Source organism: Poecile atricapillus, chromosome 6, assembly GCF_030490865.1.
Source record: "Poecile atricapillus isolate bPoeAtr1 chromosome 6, bPoeAtr1.hap1, whole genome shotgun sequence".
NCBI lineage: Eukaryota > Metazoa > Chordata > Aves > Passeriformes > Paridae > Poecile > Poecile atricapillus.
This window is the reverse complement of record NC_081254.1, coordinates 4741284-4759769: the sequence shown is the minus strand read 5'-3', so window position 1 is coordinate 4759769 and position 18486 is coordinate 4741284. Positions and strand designations below refer to the sequence as shown.

The following is an 18486-nucleotide window of genomic DNA, read 5'->3' as shown; positions in this document are numbered from 1 at the left end:
CACCCACCTTGCAGGGGCTCTGAGACATCCAAGGAGTGCTGGGGCCTCGCCCCAGAGCTCAGAGAGGCTTTGATTTACTCACCGGTGAGCCTGCTTGTCCTGGCTCTCCCTTATCGCCCTTTTCTCCTCTGACCCCGACGTGGCCTGGCTCTCCCTTTATTCCAGGAGGTCCATCCTTTCCTGGCAGCCCATGAGGGCCAGGGGGGCCCATTTCTCCAGGCTTGCCACGTGGTCCCTAAATGAAAATCACACGATATGAAGAGAAACATTCACAGAGAGAGTAAGGCTATTCCTGCCTGGCCCAGATCCTCTTGTCCTGCTCATCCCTTCCCTCACAGCCATCCCCTTTGGAGACAGGACAAAGTAGCCATGACAAATGTTAGGACATTGACAAATCATTAATGCTCCTTTTTGTGAAGCAAAATGCTTTTTTCCCTCGTGGGAAAAGCAACTGTGTGATGTCAGTGACACGGAGATGACTCCAGGTAAGACCTCTGAAGGGAAGAGCATCGTGCCTCACCTTTTCTCCATCATGGCCTGGAGGACCTGGCAAGCCAATTTCACCCTGAAACACAGAATTGTTACTTTGGCAGTTTGAGAGCAGCTATTTTGACTCCTTCTTTGGGGCACTGTGATGAAGAAGGGCAGGCAGTGCAGAAATAGCCTGCACACACTACTCACAAGGAAAGAAAAAAAAAAAGCATGAAAAATACAGGATTTTTCCTGTAATCACTAAAAATAAAGCATGGAAACCCCTGGGTTTTTCTGCAGTCATAAAATTAAAAACAACAAAAAAAACCCAACCAACCAAACAAACAAACAAAAAACCCACAAAGAAAACCCCAGGAAAACCCCTGTTGAAACATTACATTATGTGACTGCCTGAGAATTTTCCCAGTCTTGCTGATCCTGATTGCCACCTCACAGCCCCAGTGCAGTCATGCAGTCCCCAACCAACACAGTCCCACAGTTTGGTTCCCACAAGCCACTTCCTGAAGGGAAGGACGAGTAGAAAAGATCCTTCATCTTTCAGATTAGGCATTATCATTGTGGGAAAAGAGATTTTCCAGGATATTGTGTGTGAGGAGGAGTTGCAGAGGACAGCAGGAGAGTCTGATAGGGCTGGACAGGAAATATAGGAGCACTGGGAAGAGTCATGGGTGGGAATTCTGCCTGGGCCAGTCCTGTGTTTCCCCGAGGTCTGTGAGTGCTGAATGGAGACAATACCTTCTGTCCTGGTGGCCCTGGAGGTCCAGCCACACCTGGACGTCCTGGGGGTCCCTAAATAAAGAAAAAAATATTTTCATTGTCTACAGGGTTTGTATTTTTGTGTTTTGAAACCAAATACCTCTCCTATGTTTAAGGGGAAATCATACAGGACTATTCCAAGGGATCCCCAAAATCATATTTTATTGGGAAGATGAGCAGTGGAGAGCCCTGAGAGCTGCTCTTCCCTGCTCCTTCTGAGCACTCCCTGTTCTGAGCAGCATGCATGACCTCTTAAAGCAGAGGGATGAAAGTCCTGATTAGAATTCAGGTGCCAAGATCAGAAGGCAAGATGAGCTTTTCTTTCAGCTGTCAGCTGCCCCCGCTTTAGCTCCCAATGGCAAAGGCCAAGTGTTTTAGCTGCACCTAAATTGTCAGCCCATCTGCTTAGGATGGACATACAGCTACTTGTGGAAAACCCCTCAGCATAGACAGGAACTCACCATCAAGGCCAAAGTTCGTATTTCCTAGGGAAAAAAAAGTGAAAAAAATAAAATTAGAAAAGTAAACAGACATTGGAAAACTAAGCTTTTTCCTGGAGCTGGCTTGTTCTCCACTAATGTAACACTGACCCAAATGAGTAAGGAGCTTACAAAAACACAGCATGCAGTGATGTGTGGGATGAAGGGGACTATGGCACAACCAAGAGCTTCCTTTTGCTGCTACTGCCAAGGGAGCAGATCTACATTGTTCCCTGTCTGTGGGAAATAGTAAAGCATCCAGCAGTCACCTCACAGGACAGGAGGGCAGCTGCTCACCTGGAGAGCTTCACTGATGTTCCCATCATAGTCCATCATTTCATCCTTCCCAGGCTCTCCTTTGGGGCCCTGCAAAATACCAGGTCTTCAGCCAGGGGCTGGGACTGCCCTTCCCTCGGGGTGCTCAGAGCTGTGGTTCACTCTGGAAAAGGGGGCTCAGAGGGGCCCAATTCATGAGTGTCCAGTTTTTCATTTAATAAAGAAAGCCTCTGAAGTGCAGGAGATTCTACAGCACTGCAGCCAGCCCAACTCAGATCACCATGTCATGACCATCAAAGCTGGCTGTCTGGGAAGAGATGAAGCTGAGGCCAGAATCCAGGAGCTGGATTGTTTGACCAGTTGTTGGATGTGGGCATGCACCCACCCTCTTGTCACCTTTTTCTGGTAGCTCAAGGGCCCGAGTCCAGACTGGCATGTCCAAACCCACCTCATCCTACGAATGAGCCACCCTGAGATGGCCTGGGAGAATTTTTTCCTCTAATGTAGGGGTGAGGGTAAGGAGTGGAGAAACAGCCCATCCCAAACTTAGCCACTGGCCATCTATGAGTACTTTTAGTGACAGCAAGACCCAGTCTGGACTGTCAGTGTGGTCCCACTATCCCTGTGAAGGGCCAAAACTCTTGGTTAGTGAAGGAACACCTACCCTGGGGCCCATGGGTCCCTGGTCTCCCGGTGAACCACGTTCCCCCTGAAACAAGAGGATCACAGTTTTAGCAAAGCCTGTCCCTTCACTTTCTTGGAACTTCAGGAATCATGCTCTGCTGGTGCTCTGAAACAGTCTGGGCTAGACAGCTTGATTTAAAATTCTCCTTTTCAGCTAAGTTTTGTACACACAGGAACCAATCTGCAGCTCCTGAACCTCGGAACCCAGAGCTCAGAACTCCGAGCCCTCCGTACCTTTTCTCCCTGTGATCCTGCAGCACCAGGCTGACCAACATCACCAGCTTCTCCCTGACAGGAAGAGAAAGGGAAGGGGATGGGTTTGTATTGTGTTGAGAGGGTGCAACTTCCCTGCTGGCTTCGCATTTCCAGGAGGAAGAACTGCAGAACTGCACCAGCCAAGCACCCCTCCTGTGCCCCTTCTCCTCAGGTAGCCCAAATCTCCTGCCACAACTGTCCACCAGGCTCCCTTCTGTTCCACCCAGTGCAGAGGGAGTGTTAAGACTGGTTTCTCACAGAGTTATTCTCACAGGGCAGTTATTTGAGCACAAGAAGGGTATTTTCCTTCAAAAAACAGTTCACAAACTCTCTCACCTGCAGCATATAGAACAACAGTACTAAAACACTCTGTAGAACCTGATAGCCCTCCAGCAGGTAATCAGAGGTGGGCACAGATGAATACAACCTTTGCTCTTTCCTACACACCTTGTGCTGGGTGCAGTCCCTCACAACACACAATCCCATGAAGGAAAAACCACTCACCTTTGGTCCAGGGGGTCCAGGCAGACCTGGAGGGCCAGGTTCTCCTTTAGCTCCCACCAAAGCATTCTCAGCAATTCCCTTCTCTCCCTGTTGGCAAAGAACAAGCCACATGTCTCAGTTCAGACTCTGCCCCTCTGTAATTTCACTTGCCAAAATACTGGCTTAGAGAGACACAGCCAAGACAAGGTCCATCAGCAGGACTCTTGATAGCCCAGAGAGACACCAGGAACTAGGACAGCATGGGCCTGCCTGAGGATCCTTGTGGGACCCTGCCAGCAGTCACAGCTCATCCCTTCAGCTGCACAGGGCAACACAACACGGACAGCCCTCATCCCCATCCTCCCTTGGAACACTGTGCTCTTCTGCTGTTGAAACTGAGCTGATTAAACCAGCTGATGATGGCTTCTTTTGGAATGCCTCCCTCTGGAGCTGTAGCCACCAGCCACTCAGCCCTGCACACCATGTCCTTTGCACAGGGCAGGCAGGAGGCAGTAACAGGAAAGCTTTGCCATTACACCCTCATCCCTTCCTGAAACAGCCACTGGCATTCACTGCACTGTCCCCTTTCCCAAAGAAAAAACATCCTGTGAAAGTCTGGATTGAAAGGTGTGATTTCTATCTGAAAATCTCAGAGCACAGGGGAAAAGCCAATTTCAGGGCTTAGCTTTATCTGACCTGCTCTGGTTGTCTCTGAGCACTCCTCCAACCCAGAGCACAGCAGTGCAGCTCCCCAAAAGCCCATCTCCCATGGATCTTGGAGCAGGAGGGAGGCTGAAATGCCGTGTTACATCTGAGGTCATGCTTTTAAAGAGGAACTACTGGAACATGATTCCATGGTCCTGGTCCCAGGACCACAACCTCCCCCTCAATGCATGAGGACATGCAAGCCCTGCAAAAAGGCATCTCCTGTGTGCCTCCCTCACATCCCTGTCTGAACATGACATTCAGCAGAACATGCTGCCACAGTCAGCTAACAATGTGTGAGCTGTGCACAGGAGGGAGGGAGGAAAAGGGGTGACAGCAGCCCCCCCCCCAAAAAAAGTCAAAATCAGGAAAGAGACAAACCTTTGGGCCAGGGAGTCCAGGAAGCCCAGGGTCACCAGCTCGTCCCTTCTCACCCTGTTGGCAAAACAGACATGGTCAAAACTGACTCTGCAGGCTCTCCATCCTGGAGGAGCAGCAAAAGCTGCTCCTGGTTTCACACCCCCTTTCCCACCCCTAGGGATTTTATTCTGGGCACAGACAAGGCATCCTCCTTGAGCAGTACCAGCTCAAGACATTACATTACATGTTTTTCCCACCCTTTTGACTCTCTCTGCTCATCATTGCTATTTCTCTCCAAAGCAAGGTGAGTGGGAAGAGGATCCAGGGTCCCCCCTTGCACCTTCCTTGTATCTCTGGTCTGCTAAACACTTTTCCCTGTCACTTCTTCTGCACAGGCTTTCCCTGATCCACATGCCCAAAGAAGCTGTCGCCCAGGGTGAATTTTAGTTGGAGTGCAGGACTTTCTCCATGCCCTGCTCCTCTTCCCTAGTTCCAAATCCCAGACTCATCATGCTCTCAAAAAATAACCCAAGCAGTGCAGCGCCTCAGCTGGCAGCCAAGCTCTGGGACACGCACTGGCCATGTGAGTAGTGAAGGCAGGAGTGGCAAAAGTGGCAAAGACAGCAGCTGATGGTGTAAGATGATGCCTGAAGAGCTGCAGGCTGAGCTGTGTGAGGCACCATGGAGCATGGAGGATGCCATAGGCAGTGAGCAATGGAGAGCATCCAGCATTCCCTTGGTGAAGTGGCTTTGCTCAGTTCACCATGACACCTGGGCCGTATTTTAAATATTGGAGTTCAATTACTGGTCTTTATGTTGAAGTTAAGTTGTCTTCAGACCATTCCATCCAGCTGCTAAACCCATGGTTGCCAGGTACAGTGTCCTGTTTGGGAGTCTGTATTTTGCCAGGACACAGAGAGATATTGGAAGTGTCACCCTGAAGAGATGTTTCAGATGCATCACCAGAGAAAGGTGTGTTTTTAGCTGCCATCCCCACAGCTCCAAGACTCAGCAACTTGTACAGATTATACAGAACAACTCAAACCCTCTTTCCCCCCACAGGTGCTCAGCTCTCTCCCGGAGCCACGCTGCTGGCCTGCAGAGGCTGCTGCTGCTCATCAGAGCTCAAGGGCACACATCTGACATGCAGGGGGCTTGCATCAATGCTCCAGGGACAGACATGCACTGGTGGCTTCCTGGAAAATAATCTACCAGCAGCAATCTTTTTGTCAGGCAATTCTAGAGTGCAGTGACCCCTTCCTGCAAGGTAATTTGGCTTCCAGCCACCTGTAACCCTCCCCCAGCTTTCTTTCCCCCTCAGAGTATGCACATTGCTAAATTAACACTTCTCTCCTTGGAAAGAGGGAAAACATTTTCAGGACCTCATACCCAAGGAAGAGGTTTGGCATTGGAGGTTTTTGTAAATACATGATTCCCAATCCTGTCCCAGGCTTCTGTGAATCCCCAATTCCACCTTGGTATCCCACTTTTCATTCAGTTTTGAATACACTTGTCCATAAGAGCTACTGAAAACATCTCGTGCTGCCAGAACTAGGGTGCAAAGCAGTGGATTTCTTGAGGAAGGAGGTCAGATTACTGAATCCCTGTTTAGGGTGTTATTTCTGGAGTCAAGAGATGCGGCACTGTCCTTAATCGTTCCCGGGACAAGACTACATCCCAGGCATCTCATGCTGCCCTGCCTGCCAGCAGCCCCCACCTCCTGCAAGCGGGAACACGCAAACACACTTCACCAAGGGGGCAAGAGCCAGCAAAGGACACATAATCCCCCGCAAGCAGCACACGGCAGGCCCCCGGCAGCTCCCGCTCGCAGGAACACAGCGCTGCCAGGACACCCAGCCCAAACACGCAATGTCCTACCCGCTGCCCCCTCTTCCCTGGCAAACCTGGGGGGCCCATCCTCCCTGGGACTCCAGAATCTCCCTTGGTGGGGAAGAAAAGAGACAGAGAACGTGTCTGTTATACGGCTGTCACATGCTGTAACATAACCCAGCGAGCCTCAAACAAGAGGAGGCAGCTGCTCCCAAAGCAAACCGGCTGCTCCGGGATGGAGAGGGATGGGGCAGCAGCACACCGTGCCTGCCCTGGGAACTCACACTCAGATGGGAATGCTCCTCTGCAGGGACTCTTCTGGGGCACAGAAATACTGGGAGGCAGAAGGGAAGGGGCAGAGGGGACCTGCTTCCTAAGCCAAGTGTGCTCTGTGTCTCTTGGGGAGTAGGGAGGGAAGGAGGAAGGCAGCTGGAAGGTATTCCCAGTGACACCAGCATGAGCAGGAGGATGGAAATACTTGCAGTATGGTCCCTCTCTCACTTGGAAATCACTGTATCCTACTGCCATTTGGCTTAGAGTGGCCATCAGGGCCTGGATTTGGGCACTGGGAAGTACACAGACATCCCTCAGCTGCTCAGGGAGGGGAAGAATACACAAACCAACCAGAAGTGCACGCTCAGAGCAAAACCTTCTGAGAATACCTTTTCTCCTGGAGTCCCAGGCTCGCCCTGGTGAGAAAGAGATGGGAAAATTGTGAGTGACAAACCAGGAGAAGAGTACAAATCCTCCTAGACCTATCAGAGTGGGGAAAAGAATATTCATCTATGGGGGCCTTGAGCTGCTGATTAAAGCCACAAGAGTGCTTCTGTTGCGTATTTTTGTGCCTGGAACTTCTTTTATCTTCACTAGCCAGCTCCCAGGCTGCTGTAAGAAACCACCAAACCTCAGGTTCACTCACGGCTTCCACAGAACAGAGTAACCACCTTGAAGTACTTGCAGATGTACAAAAGAACAGAGCAAGACAAGATTCATGTGCTGGCACAAAGGAATTTGCCGCTCCCTGCTCTGTTTTTACAGGAGGGGAGCAAGGCTGCGGGTGCAGCTGGGGGAAGCTGTGCTGATAGGAGTTCACCAGACTCGCTGCCGGGGAGCAGCAGGGGTGAGGCTGGAGACAGGTCTGGTACCTCTGCCAAAGGCACGGCAGTTCTGATATTCCCCATCAGTGGGAGCTGTCCGACCATTTTCTAGCACCTTGAGCTCTCCCAGCTCCAGCCCGTGCCCAACTCGAGGCACTGCAGTGCAAAACTCACCTTCATCCCTGCGGCGGCCATCCCAGGAGCACCCTGGAAGAGAGAGGAAAGACAGCAACACCTCGTTTGAAATTAATCCAACACACATTTGTTTTAAAACGAAACAGCATCACTCAGGTGAAACTTAAAATGCAAAAAATCCACATCTTTTCCTTTCCACAACTCAGAAGTAATGCTGTAACAGCACACATCCTCATTCTCTGAGCAGCCATTCACCTGTGGCAGTGGCTCTGGGTTCCAGAAAGCTCTTCCAAAGGCAGGCACCGTGAGCACAACCCAGTCAAGACAAACAGATTTCCACCCCCACCCACCCCGGTTTTAGTCCTGCAAGTGAAGCAAAGGCCAACAAGCAGAACAGTGTCAAATAACTGAGGAATGCAAAGACAGACCAAGGACCAAACCCCCACTCCAAGGCTTGAGCCCAGACACCTCAGCAGGAGCATCCTGAGAAAGGCCAGCTCATACCCCAGAGCCCTGGCCTTGCTATTCCCTCTCAGTCTGTTTTTATCACAGAAGACAAACCCTGCAGTAAAATGTCTCCAGGAGAGCTCTGAAGCCACCTTAGGGGAAAAACCAGACTTCCAAGCACCACAATTCAGGTGTCACTCTGCAGTACAGGGCAAGCCACAGCCACGGGACCATGGAGTGCTGCCCTGCCATCCGAGGCAGCTGCTCCCACAGGGACTGCCACATTTCCCTCGACAGTGCTGATGAAAACAGCAGGTTGTCCCTGTCAAACATCTGCTCTGAAATCTCTGTATCCCCTGTGTTAGCAATAGTTAGGCCCTGGTTACATAAGGTCCAGTTAAAAAAGCAAATGAGGGATAACTAAGGAGAGGGGAGGGAGTGAAGTGGTGTTAAAAGTTGGGAAATGTGAGGGGCTGGGATGTAGCACGTGAGGCAGTGAGGAGGACTGGGAACCAAGTTCAAAGTGAAAAAAGCTTGGAAAAGTTCAAACAAGGAGGAGTGGGGAGCCAGAGAGCAGCAGGATCATACCTCTCAGCTTTCTGAAACAGAAATCGGGGACAAAAGCTAAAAAACACAAGGACAGAAGATGGAGATCAGGGATTCTATGCAATAAATGGGGGGAAAAAGCATTCCAGACTGTCTTGGGGTCAGTAGAATTTAGAGAATACGAGCTAGAGTCATGAAAGGGATAACATGCAGTAAGTGGCTTTGGTTAGGCCTTCACAGAGCCCTGGGATGCCTGTTCCTCATTTTTCAGCCTTCCAACAGCAGCATACACAGATCATGTTATTTTCTGGTATTTACCCTTGAACTGCAATCCACAGACATGCAGGGCTGCTCACACACTGACCCTGATTCAACACTGCATTAGTCCAGGTTCCCACTTGGGCAGCCCTGCTTATCCCAGCTGGGCTAACACACATCTGCAGTGGTCACCTGGGAACCCAATTTACCAAACCCCAATTCCCTGCAAACATCAGCAACTGGCTGCTCTCACTGGCATAAAGCATTAAGATCCTGATGTTGCAAGCCAGCACCAGACCAGGCATGCCATTTGCTCTGTAAAACACTTCTTCCCCCACCACTGCCTTCGAAAATGAGGCCCTGTATTTTGCAATTGAGAAGCATAAATAATTCAGCTGAGGACAGTCACTGGCTCACAGACACACACACAAATGCCTGTGCATCAGGGGCAGCCGAGCGCTACGGGTGGGATGGGGCAGACAAGCGTCACTCCTCTGGTTCCAAGGTACCTTAGAGCCATGTCTTCCTGGCAGCCCTGGCATGCCTCTCTCCCCCTGGAAGCAGAGCAAGACACACAGAGAAAGACAGCAAGAGACAGGAGATGAGTCCTCCCAGGGCTCCATGAGGAGAACCCAGGGCACAGGTGATGAAGAAGCCTCCTGAGTGAGGTGAGGCACTGTTTCCCCACCCAGTGATCATCAAACTGATTGCCCTCTCTGGGCCATTTCCCATCAGTGGGGCCTCTCAAGCCTCACAGCAGCACTGACCCCACTGGAGTGCCACATGCCATGTCACAGCATGCTGTAGGGCACAGGGAGGCACTCAGCCTGCAGCAGCTCTGGGATGAACAAACCTATTTGGAGAGACAGAGAATCCAAGGATTGCCTTGTGCTGCTAGCCTGAATTTTGTCTGCTGATAACTGGAAAATAAAACATCTTCAGGCAATCTGTATACTGATGCTGTCATTTTGTTGTGGGTGTTTAATCCTCGCTTGGAAGGGCTATTTAGCAGGGATATACATCTATGCTTTTTTTAAAAAAGAACTTTTTGTAATTACAGCACCCTGTGAACTGTATTTTGTAAAATACCTTCTAATATCATAACACACATAACCTAGTGCAGGCACCTCCTGCCCTACACAGCCTACTTAACTACCCTATTTTCAGCAGTAAGAAAAGTAAAGCAATAATTAGGAATACTTTGTACTGGAGAGCGTGGATCTGTCTCTCTCTCTCCTTCCCTGTCTTTTTTAAGTGAGACCCAGCAGGGAAGACCGCTGCTTTCTGCTGGGAGACACCCACCCTGCTCGCAGAGACCATCCCCATAGGGCAGCCCAGCCTGGGACAGTAATTCCCCTTCCAAGAGACTTTCCTGGAAAAACTACTCGCCTGCAGAGCTGCCTAATTATTTCACCCTGCAAAAGCAAAGCCCCCTCGGTGAGAGGGAGCACGGTGACCCCCGCAGGGACAGCTCCGAGCCACCTCCCTCCGCTGCGCTCCCGGTGACCCCGGCACAGCCCCCGGCACCGGCGGGATCACACTCGGGCTCATCGCAGAGGGCAGCACCAAACGTGACACTGCGCCACTGAAGAAGAGAAAGAAACGCAGAAAAACAACTCTCCAGAACATCTTTAAACCCTTAAGTGCTTGAAAGGCATTGTGGCACAGCGAGGTCCCGCTGGGCCGCTCCCTTTGTGATCCCTCGGTGCCCTCGGAGCTGCACGGTGCCGTAGCCAAGGCACCAAAAGCGGCACTAAAACGCCGCAGCCAAGGCAGGAGCTGGGTACAAAAGGCAAAACATCCAGCAAAACATCCCAGGGGGCTTCAGGAAGGCAGCCAGGAGCATCTCCCAGCTCTCCTGAGCTTCACGTTGATTTAGGAAGCCTCTCCCGCATGCCTCTGGAAGAGTTAGGCTACACCTCTCCTCTACCTGGTGTGAGCAGCTTCATCCCCGCTGGGTGCCAATGATGCCTCACGCTGATCAGCTCATCAGCTGCCAATTAAAGCAGGCACCCTTCCTTTCTGCTGTTTGCTGTGAGAGGCAAATTATCAGGGGGTTATTGAGAAAGGCTGTGGGCACTTTATGGCTCCTTCCTCAGAGCATGAGAAAAAGCCTTATCCTATGAATCTTTGAGGGAAAAAACAAAACCAGTGGAGCTGAATGTGACAGGCTAGGGGCACTGAGTCAAACGCTCTTTAAAGTGGCCCAGTGACCACAGTCACTGCTTAATGACCTTCAAGAGACACAGATTTAGGTCCTTACATGATCAAAGTACAAATGGTTGCCACAGAAAATGAAAAAAAAAACAAACAGCTGAGAGACCATTTAGGTTGCGCTGCACCTGCCACTGGGTGGGGAGAGATGATTAAATGAGCAAGGGGTTTGTGTGATACTAGGAAACCTCTTTGGGACAGGGATGCTCTTCACTGCCAGCCAAAACAGTGATATTCCACGCAAAATTGGTCACTGCAGCTAACCTATGAATTATAGTGTTTGTCCAGGGCTCCCCAACGCAAAGAGAAGGTACAATCTAGTCCAGGCAATTGGATTCAAAGTTGGAAGATTCAAAGTCTTCCAGAATCCCAATCAATCCTCCTAGGTGGGAGGACAACAGAAAAACCAATTTCCAAAGACAACAAATGCACATGCTGTTGGATGCTCAGGAGCTGCTACTGGGTGAGGTCTGGCTGCTGATTTAAGAACGTGCCTGCACTTCCCTTTCAACTCCTCTGAGCAAAAAGAAAGGAAGTCAAGAAAAAAGTGACCTTGACAGTAACAAACTATAGCCTGTATGTGAAAGAAGCTGCTGCTTTGGGGCTGGGGATTTTTGCCCCTTTGGAGCTGCCATTTAGTATCACAATAAGTGTGGTGGGTTTCATCTCCGCTCTTCCTGAAGTAGGGTGAACAAGGGATAAATAAAGGGCCAAGTAGCAAGACCTTGTCTCCAGGGTGACCCCAAGTCAGGGGAGGTTCTCAGCCTCTGGATGACCCTGAGACATGCCTGCAATACCTGAAGACTTCCCCTTTGCCAGAACCCATGTGAAGAGCTGGCTAGTCCTTGTACACGGGCATGAGCAAAGTAGGTGAAACGTGGGACTTTAAACAAGGACAAAACACAGCTTCTCCTTTCAGCCTTTTCTCCCTCCCAGACCACACTCTGACTTCAGTCTTCCAGTTCAGCTTAATGGGAGCAGACCTGCTGTGGAGAGAGCAGCAAACTCCAAGCCCTCAAAACCTATCAGTTCTGGGTGCAATTCCACCTTCGTTCACACCACAGCAAACAGGAGCAATACCTTTGTGCTTGATAGAATTACACTGATGTGGAGAGGGACACAGGGAACCCCTGGGCTCTACCTGCACTCTTGTATTTCTGAGGTGTTGCTTTCTTGTAGGAAGACAATCACTGCTGCTCTGTCCAGCTATGAACCCAGAGCCTGCATTCCCAAAGAACATTTCTTTAAACTCCAAGTAACACATCCTTGGTGAGCTCCGAAGGGGCCTTTTCTCTTTTCAAACAGTTTCAAACCCAGATGGAAAAGATATAGAAAGTGTATGTACTGCAAGATAAATGAGCTGCATGCCACACACTAAATACTTGAGATGTACGTGTCACTGTTAATGCCTTTCCAAATATTACAGGACCAGTCTTTCCTCACGGTGTCTAAGATGTATGGCATGACACAGTCAGTGCTCTGACTGCCATGAACACTTGCCAATGTTGTAATGTTTTAAGCACAGTCTGCATTGAGTAATATACTTTAAATATATGGGTCCAGTAAATTTCAGTCAAATAGATAACATCTGGGCAGAGACCATATGAGCCTGTAAAAAGTGTCCAGAAACAGACAGAAAAGCTGGTGCCAAACCTCAGCCTGAATCGCGGAGTTTGAGTGGATTTGATGCGTCAGCTAACCAGATTTTATGAGGAAACCCCAACCTAGCCCATCAAATAGGGAGATGTAACAAATCACCAGAAAGTCTCATAGTCAGAGAAATGCCTTTGGTAAGAATCGAATTCCACGGAACGGATAAAGGCTGCGTTTATTGCCCGAGCTCAGAGTGCCTGTCTGTGGTTAATCAGAGCACAGATGTGTACTCCATCAAATACCCCACAGAGCTGCCTTGGACCCAACTTCCCCTTACAATCCATCAGCCCAAGGAGCAGCATCTCCCAGGTGATCTACTGTGCATTAGAAAAACGTATTTGTCAAGCCTACCTTTATGCCAGCATCCCCTTTTTCACCCTGCCCAGCAAAGGAGAGAGAAAGGGGGGAAACAGAGAGGGACAGTGAACATAAGGGGAAACCAAGCAAGCAGTTCAATTTTAACAAGAGACAAAGAGAAAGCAGCAAAAAGAGGGGTGTGACAAAAGCAACCCCAGCACTCGGGTTCTCCTCATGTGGTACCAGTCAAGCACTGGCTGCAGCCCTCCCCTCGTAGGGAGTGCAAAGGCAGTTTAGTCCTCAGAGTGGATGCTGGACGTTGCCCGTACTAACACTTTTCTACATGATAAGGGTATAGAAACCAATAAAACATTTCATGGTCCAGAGTACCCTCATTTTCACAGCTCTGGTCCAAAAGCCTCTACAGGCTGGGTTGGTTTCATTCCTTAATGGGGAACTGTGTTCAGGACAGCACGGGATCACCTTGGCTAACAATTGCCCAGATCCTTCACACAGGAGCCAGTGTTCCTGTCTACATGGTGCATTCCAGGCTCTAGAGAACTGTCTGCAACCCCTGGCCTTTGACATCCCTTTAGGACAGGCTTGTGCCACATATCTGCCCCTGAGAGGTGCCCCCACTGACTCGAGTTTCAGGGTTACCTTGGGGCCTGAGGCTCCAGGGAGGCCGCGGGCACCGGGCAGGCCTGACTCGCCCACCTCACCCTGAGGAAGAGAAGAAAGAGAGCAGCGGAAGAAGCAAACGCAGCAGCAAGAAAGGAGCTGTGGGTTGCCAGAAAGGTTGGCAGAGGTGTGAAAGGGATGTCCCACACACACCACCCTACCCCTGGGTGTGTGGGAGAGGAGCACCACTCTGCATCAAGAGAGATATTCAGTGTATGAAACGTGTGAAGGGAGCGGTCCCGTATCCTACATCATATCTGAGTTAACAGCTTTCCCCAACATTTAGCCTTCCCTTCCCTTTAGGATTTGGTCCCCTACATTCATCCATTCCTTCTGGCTTTCCCAGAGAAAGGTCACAGCCTTGGGCTCATCCTTCCAAGACCAGTGTGGGCTTTTTGCTGGGAAGTGAATTAACCAGACAAGTTGTTTCATGTAAGAGGAGCTGGTAGGAGAGGCCCTCGCTGTGAGGTCGCTGCGAGAGCCGCCCGCCCTGCGCACACAGAACAGGATGGGCTCCTAATGGAAAATCCGACGGCTCACCGGGAGAAGGGGCAATAAATTGTGTCTGTCTGCAAGAGTGGGCTGTGGTCTGCAGGGGCTATAATTTCCACTTCCTGACATAACAAAAACTTCTCAGTTTATACAGAGCTAATTAAAAAGCTCTCAGGTCTTGCCATTTTGCTTGCAGAGCACCCATAAAGCAACCTGGAGATAACAGGGGACACAGGATTCCTTCCTTCTGGGAACATTCACCTTCCCCTTCTCCAGCTGACATCTCTTTAGCAGTATCTCTTCATTCTCTCTCTCCTGTTTGATCTTCCTCTGTGTCTTTCCCCTGTCTCTCTTTCTGTCTCTTCATTACGCCCTCAGGGCTTGACAACCCTGCTGTTAATCAGCTGCTGCTGAAGGCATTCGGGCACTGCCGGTTTCTGCCTTTTAACCCAGAGCAGGATTGACTCTTTCTTGTATCCCAGAGAGCAGCAGCCAGGGATTTGGCCCTTTCAAGCCTCCCATATGGGTCTGGGTGCACAAGAAATGCATTTCAGCCTGGAAGTGGGTGTGGAGAGGCACACACATGCAGGGAGACATTTGTTCCGTAGCTGCTGCAGAGTTAAAGATAACTCTGGGCCCAGGATCTCTTTACACAGGTGACAGCAGGGAATTTGTGGGCCTGTTGCAGACCCAGCAGGAGCAGAGCTCCACAGGAGGCTCCAGCACAGTCCACAGATTTTCAGCCATGATTCCACAAAGCATCAGTGCACTGAATTCATTTAACAACACCGGAGCTTCCCTCCCTTACCTTTCTGCCAGGGTATCCCTGAATCCCAGCGTCTCCCTGCAAAAGGCAAAAAGACAAAGTGAGGCTTGGCCTGAGAGGAACAAAGCTCTGCCCTTTTCCCTGAGGATGCTGAGAACATTCCATGGGGAAAGTTTGCCTTTTGCTCAGAGTGATTCCACTGAGCTCCTGCCCCTTCAGACCCACAGGTCAGCATTACCCACACTGGGCTGAGCCCTGGCAGGAAAGCCCTGGCAGACAGGTAAGACGTGTCAGCTCTGTGCCCCAGCTCCATGGTTCCTATCTCCTCACCCTGGCTACATATATCTCAGATAAAAACAAATTAGGTTGGGTGGCTGCAGCTGAAAAACAACAACAACCACCCCCTCCCTCGCACTTTGGCAAGTGAATAAATGGGAAACCGTGGCAGAGTTAACAATAGCATTGCAAAATCCATTCCTGAAGCGCTGGGAAATGCTTTGAGAATGGCAGGAGCCAATAAAGCTGTGTGTGGCAAACAATTTTGCAAGATGGGCTGATGAGGCGTGCCTGGCTCAGTGGAGATGCAGCTCAGACGTGTGGCCTGGACAAAACCCATGAGTCAGCACAGGGGCTGGGCCCCAGAGGCAATGCTGAGCTGGGTCAGGAATCTTTCTCAGCTATTTGATGTAACCTCTTTTACCCCTCCTCCATCCATCAAAATGTACACATCTGTCCTCCTCAAGAGAGTCCATCTCTGTTCATCATCTTTCTACACCTCTAAAGTGAGGTGAGAGGTCTCACCTTTGGTCCAGGAGGCCCAGGTAAGCCCTGTGGATAAAATCAAAACAGACACTGGGGTTGGAAAGAGTAGACATTAAATGGACAGCAGGGTGATGGGGGGGGGATTCTGGCTGGCTTGATTTGAAACACCCCTTCGAGATTCACACTGGTGAGCTCAAACATCCCCAATCTATTCTTCATGTAGATACCTTAGTCCATAGTCCATACAGCCAAATGAATTAATGCCCATAGTGCTCCATCCCCCCAGGTTTGTCCTTGCTGAATCTGAAGACTAAAAACCTGCTTTGCCTTATGCATTATGCTCCAGAATCTTTTATGTTTCTCTGGCTTGCTTGGGGAACTTGTCCCCAGCCCACTGCAGCTCTGCAGTAAATCAGGCATTTGCAGCTTCCTCTGGCAAGCTAAACAGAGAGAATATATTAACAAACAAACCACTTGTGTCTTTAAATGAGAAATAACCAAACAATTTACCTGATATGAACCATGAAGCATACCAGACATATGTGTGTGTGTAAATATAAATAAACAAAATATCTATGCAGGAGCTGCCTGTGAGCAGGCAGGAAAGGAAAGCTACTCTAAATATGCTCTGATGCCTATACCACCCTTGATGTTGCCTGCTTTGTCAATTCAGGTGTTTAGCCATCCTGTCCTTGGCTCCTCAGAGAGATATGAAGATCTCTCACAGAGAAATGAGGATGCTTGTAGGATCCCTGACCCCTGGATCATGTGTGGATTTGCCTCCAGGAACAAGACTTGCTTGTCCTGCTAGCAGGCCTTGAAAACCCTTTGAGATGGAAGCTCCCTTCATTCCCCAGCCAGCATGCCATGTTTGCCCCTGCAGCTCCCAGGAACGGAGCTGGTTTCTGGTGCCCACCTTTCCATCTCTGCCAGGTTTTCCAGGTTCTCCCGCTCTGCCCTGTTGCAAGAGAGAGGCACATTAGCAGCATTTTCTGTCCTCTGCCCTGCCATTCAGCAATGGTAGTATTTTATAAATGCTGCTTCTGTTCCCACCCTCCTCGGCTGCTTGCTAGGACAGGGATAGGACTTCAAAGCGGTGGCAGGGAGCACCACAATTACACCTCATGTGTTACTTCCTCCCCAGGGCCATCTGCAGGGGCTGAGGAGGAGGAAATGAGCCTGGTGTCACACACTGTGAGTCCAGATAGCAGCAGTGCCCAGTTCACATCTCTGCCTCCCCTCCCACTGCCCTCCTTCCCCAGAACTTCTTCCTCTCCACACATGCACATTCTCTGCAAGCCTCCTTTCCGTGGCTACCTCAGCTTCCCTAGAAGCAGCAGAAGCCAGAGGAAACAGTCTGTGCCCTAGGGCACGAGGAAACAGAAGGATTTGGGGTTTGGTAAGGACTTACAGGGGGTCCAATTGGCCCAGGACGTCCTGGGATTCCTTCGGGTCCGGCTGGTCCAGCAGGCCCTGGCGGACCAGGGGGCCCTGGGGGACCTTGGATCCCCGCTTGTCCTTGTTCACCCTGCAGTTTGGAAAAGAAGAGTTACCAGCAGGCAGAGAAAACCCCTACCACCACCACCACCCTAAGGGCCAGAGGCAGGCCAGCCTGACTGAAACAGAGGAGATAGAAGCAAGTCCCGGGTTACTGCCAGGAGAAGTTTCCAAGAGTGATGGAGAGCCCTGCCGAGGACAGCTGGGCTGCCTGGGAAGCAGGAGCCAGCACCCAGTGGTTGGCAAAGACATCTGAGGTCACCTGGTCAGAGCTCCCTTCTAAAGGGCTCTAGTGATGACAGAGCAATCCAAAGAGATCTTTTTCTTCATTGAGCCAGTCAAGTAAAATTTATGTGTCAAAGACCAACATCTCTCAAATCTCTGAGGAGGCTTTCCAAAGCACTTGACAGTCACATGTGAAGCAAAGCCTCCCATGACAACACTGGCACTTCCAGGCAGAGCCACAGTGTCTTACCTCAGCCTGTTTTTCCCCCATACTATATTTGTTGGACAACAACAAATCCCTCTGTTTTGCCAAGGACCAAAAGTAGAAATGCCACAAACCCAAAAGAAAATAACAAGATCATCATGGCATTCCTGGAGCCCACCCAAGGCAGGCCCACGTACACCAGGCAGAGCCTGTTTTTCTGAGATTTAACAAGGCAGTGCATGCTGAGCCACCTGCCATTCTCAGCTCTTGGAAATGGAGCTGTTTGAGCCAGCTCCTCCCCAGGCCCCTCAGTAGCCATTTGGTGGCTGTGGCTCATGCCTCAGCAATGTCATCTGGCCCAAGGGACCTGGACGTGGCACCGAGCGGCACTGAGGAGACAGTGGGTTGGAAGCACCACATTTGAATAGCAGACTGATTATCTATAATTGATGAATCCAGCGAGCTCCTAGGGCACTGTGGCACCCCATGCTAAGCTATTTGCTTATTAGGCTCACCTCCCTAGATAAAATACCATGACTGCCTACTGCTAGTGATCCAATTTAAATCTGAAAATCTTTCCTTGGTGGATCCACAGGAAGCTAGAAACCAAACATGGCTGTTTCTCAATTAATAGTCAGTGGCTGTGCAATTTGGTCTCCATTGCATTTATCCTCTCTACAACCTCATACACTGGAGGAAAACGCATGAAATCTGTCTCCTGTGTTCCTACCAAGCACACTGTTTATCCTGGCTGCCTTTAGTAAAACATACAGGGATGTTTGCTTTATTTAGAATGATAAATGAAAGTAGTAAGCTGCAAATTTCATCCTTTCTGCCACGAGCTCTATTTAAAAGAAAATTTCCAACACATGGGCCAGGCTCATGAGAAGC

At 50.1% G+C, this 18486-nt stretch overlaps 1 protein-coding gene across 6 annotated transcripts in view; it reads right to left on the bottom strand.

Annotated features, from left to right (window-relative positions):
• The window catches only part of COL13A1 (collagen type XIII alpha 1 chain), a 58676-nt gene that overhangs the window by 18895 nt on the left and 21295 nt on the right, over window positions 1–18486 (bottom strand). For 4 of the 6 annotated variants that reach the window (XM_058840960.1, XM_058840957.1, XM_058840962.1 and 1 more), the window contains 16 exons: window positions 17080–17196; window positions 16585–16626; window positions 15708–15734; window positions 14949–14984; window positions 7592–7624; window positions 6983–7009; window positions 6369–6431; window positions 4512–4565; window positions 3447–3533; window positions 2922–2975; window positions 2668–2712; window positions 2025–2093; window positions 1710–1733; window positions 1228–1281; window positions 521–565; window positions 83–235 (listed from right to left, as the gene is read on the bottom strand). In XM_058840960.1, coding sequence (XP_058696943.1) covers window positions 83–235; window positions 521–565; window positions 1228–1281; window positions 1710–1733; window positions 2025–2093; window positions 2668–2712; window positions 2922–2975; window positions 3447–3533; window positions 4512–4565; window positions 6369–6431; window positions 6983–7009; window positions 7592–7624; window positions 14949–14984; window positions 15708–15734; window positions 16585–16626; window positions 17080–17196 — 930 coding nt within the window. The remainder of the gene's footprint in view (window positions 1–82; window positions 236–520; window positions 566–1227; window positions 1282–1709; window positions 1734–2024; window positions 2094–2667; window positions 2713–2921; window positions 2976–3446; window positions 3534–4511; window positions 4566–6368; window positions 6432–6982; window positions 7010–7591; window positions 7625–14948; window positions 14985–15707; window positions 15735–16584; window positions 16627–17079; window positions 17197–18486) is intronic. The other 2 variants (XM_058840961.1, XM_058840959.1) reach the window with 2 other exon arrangements.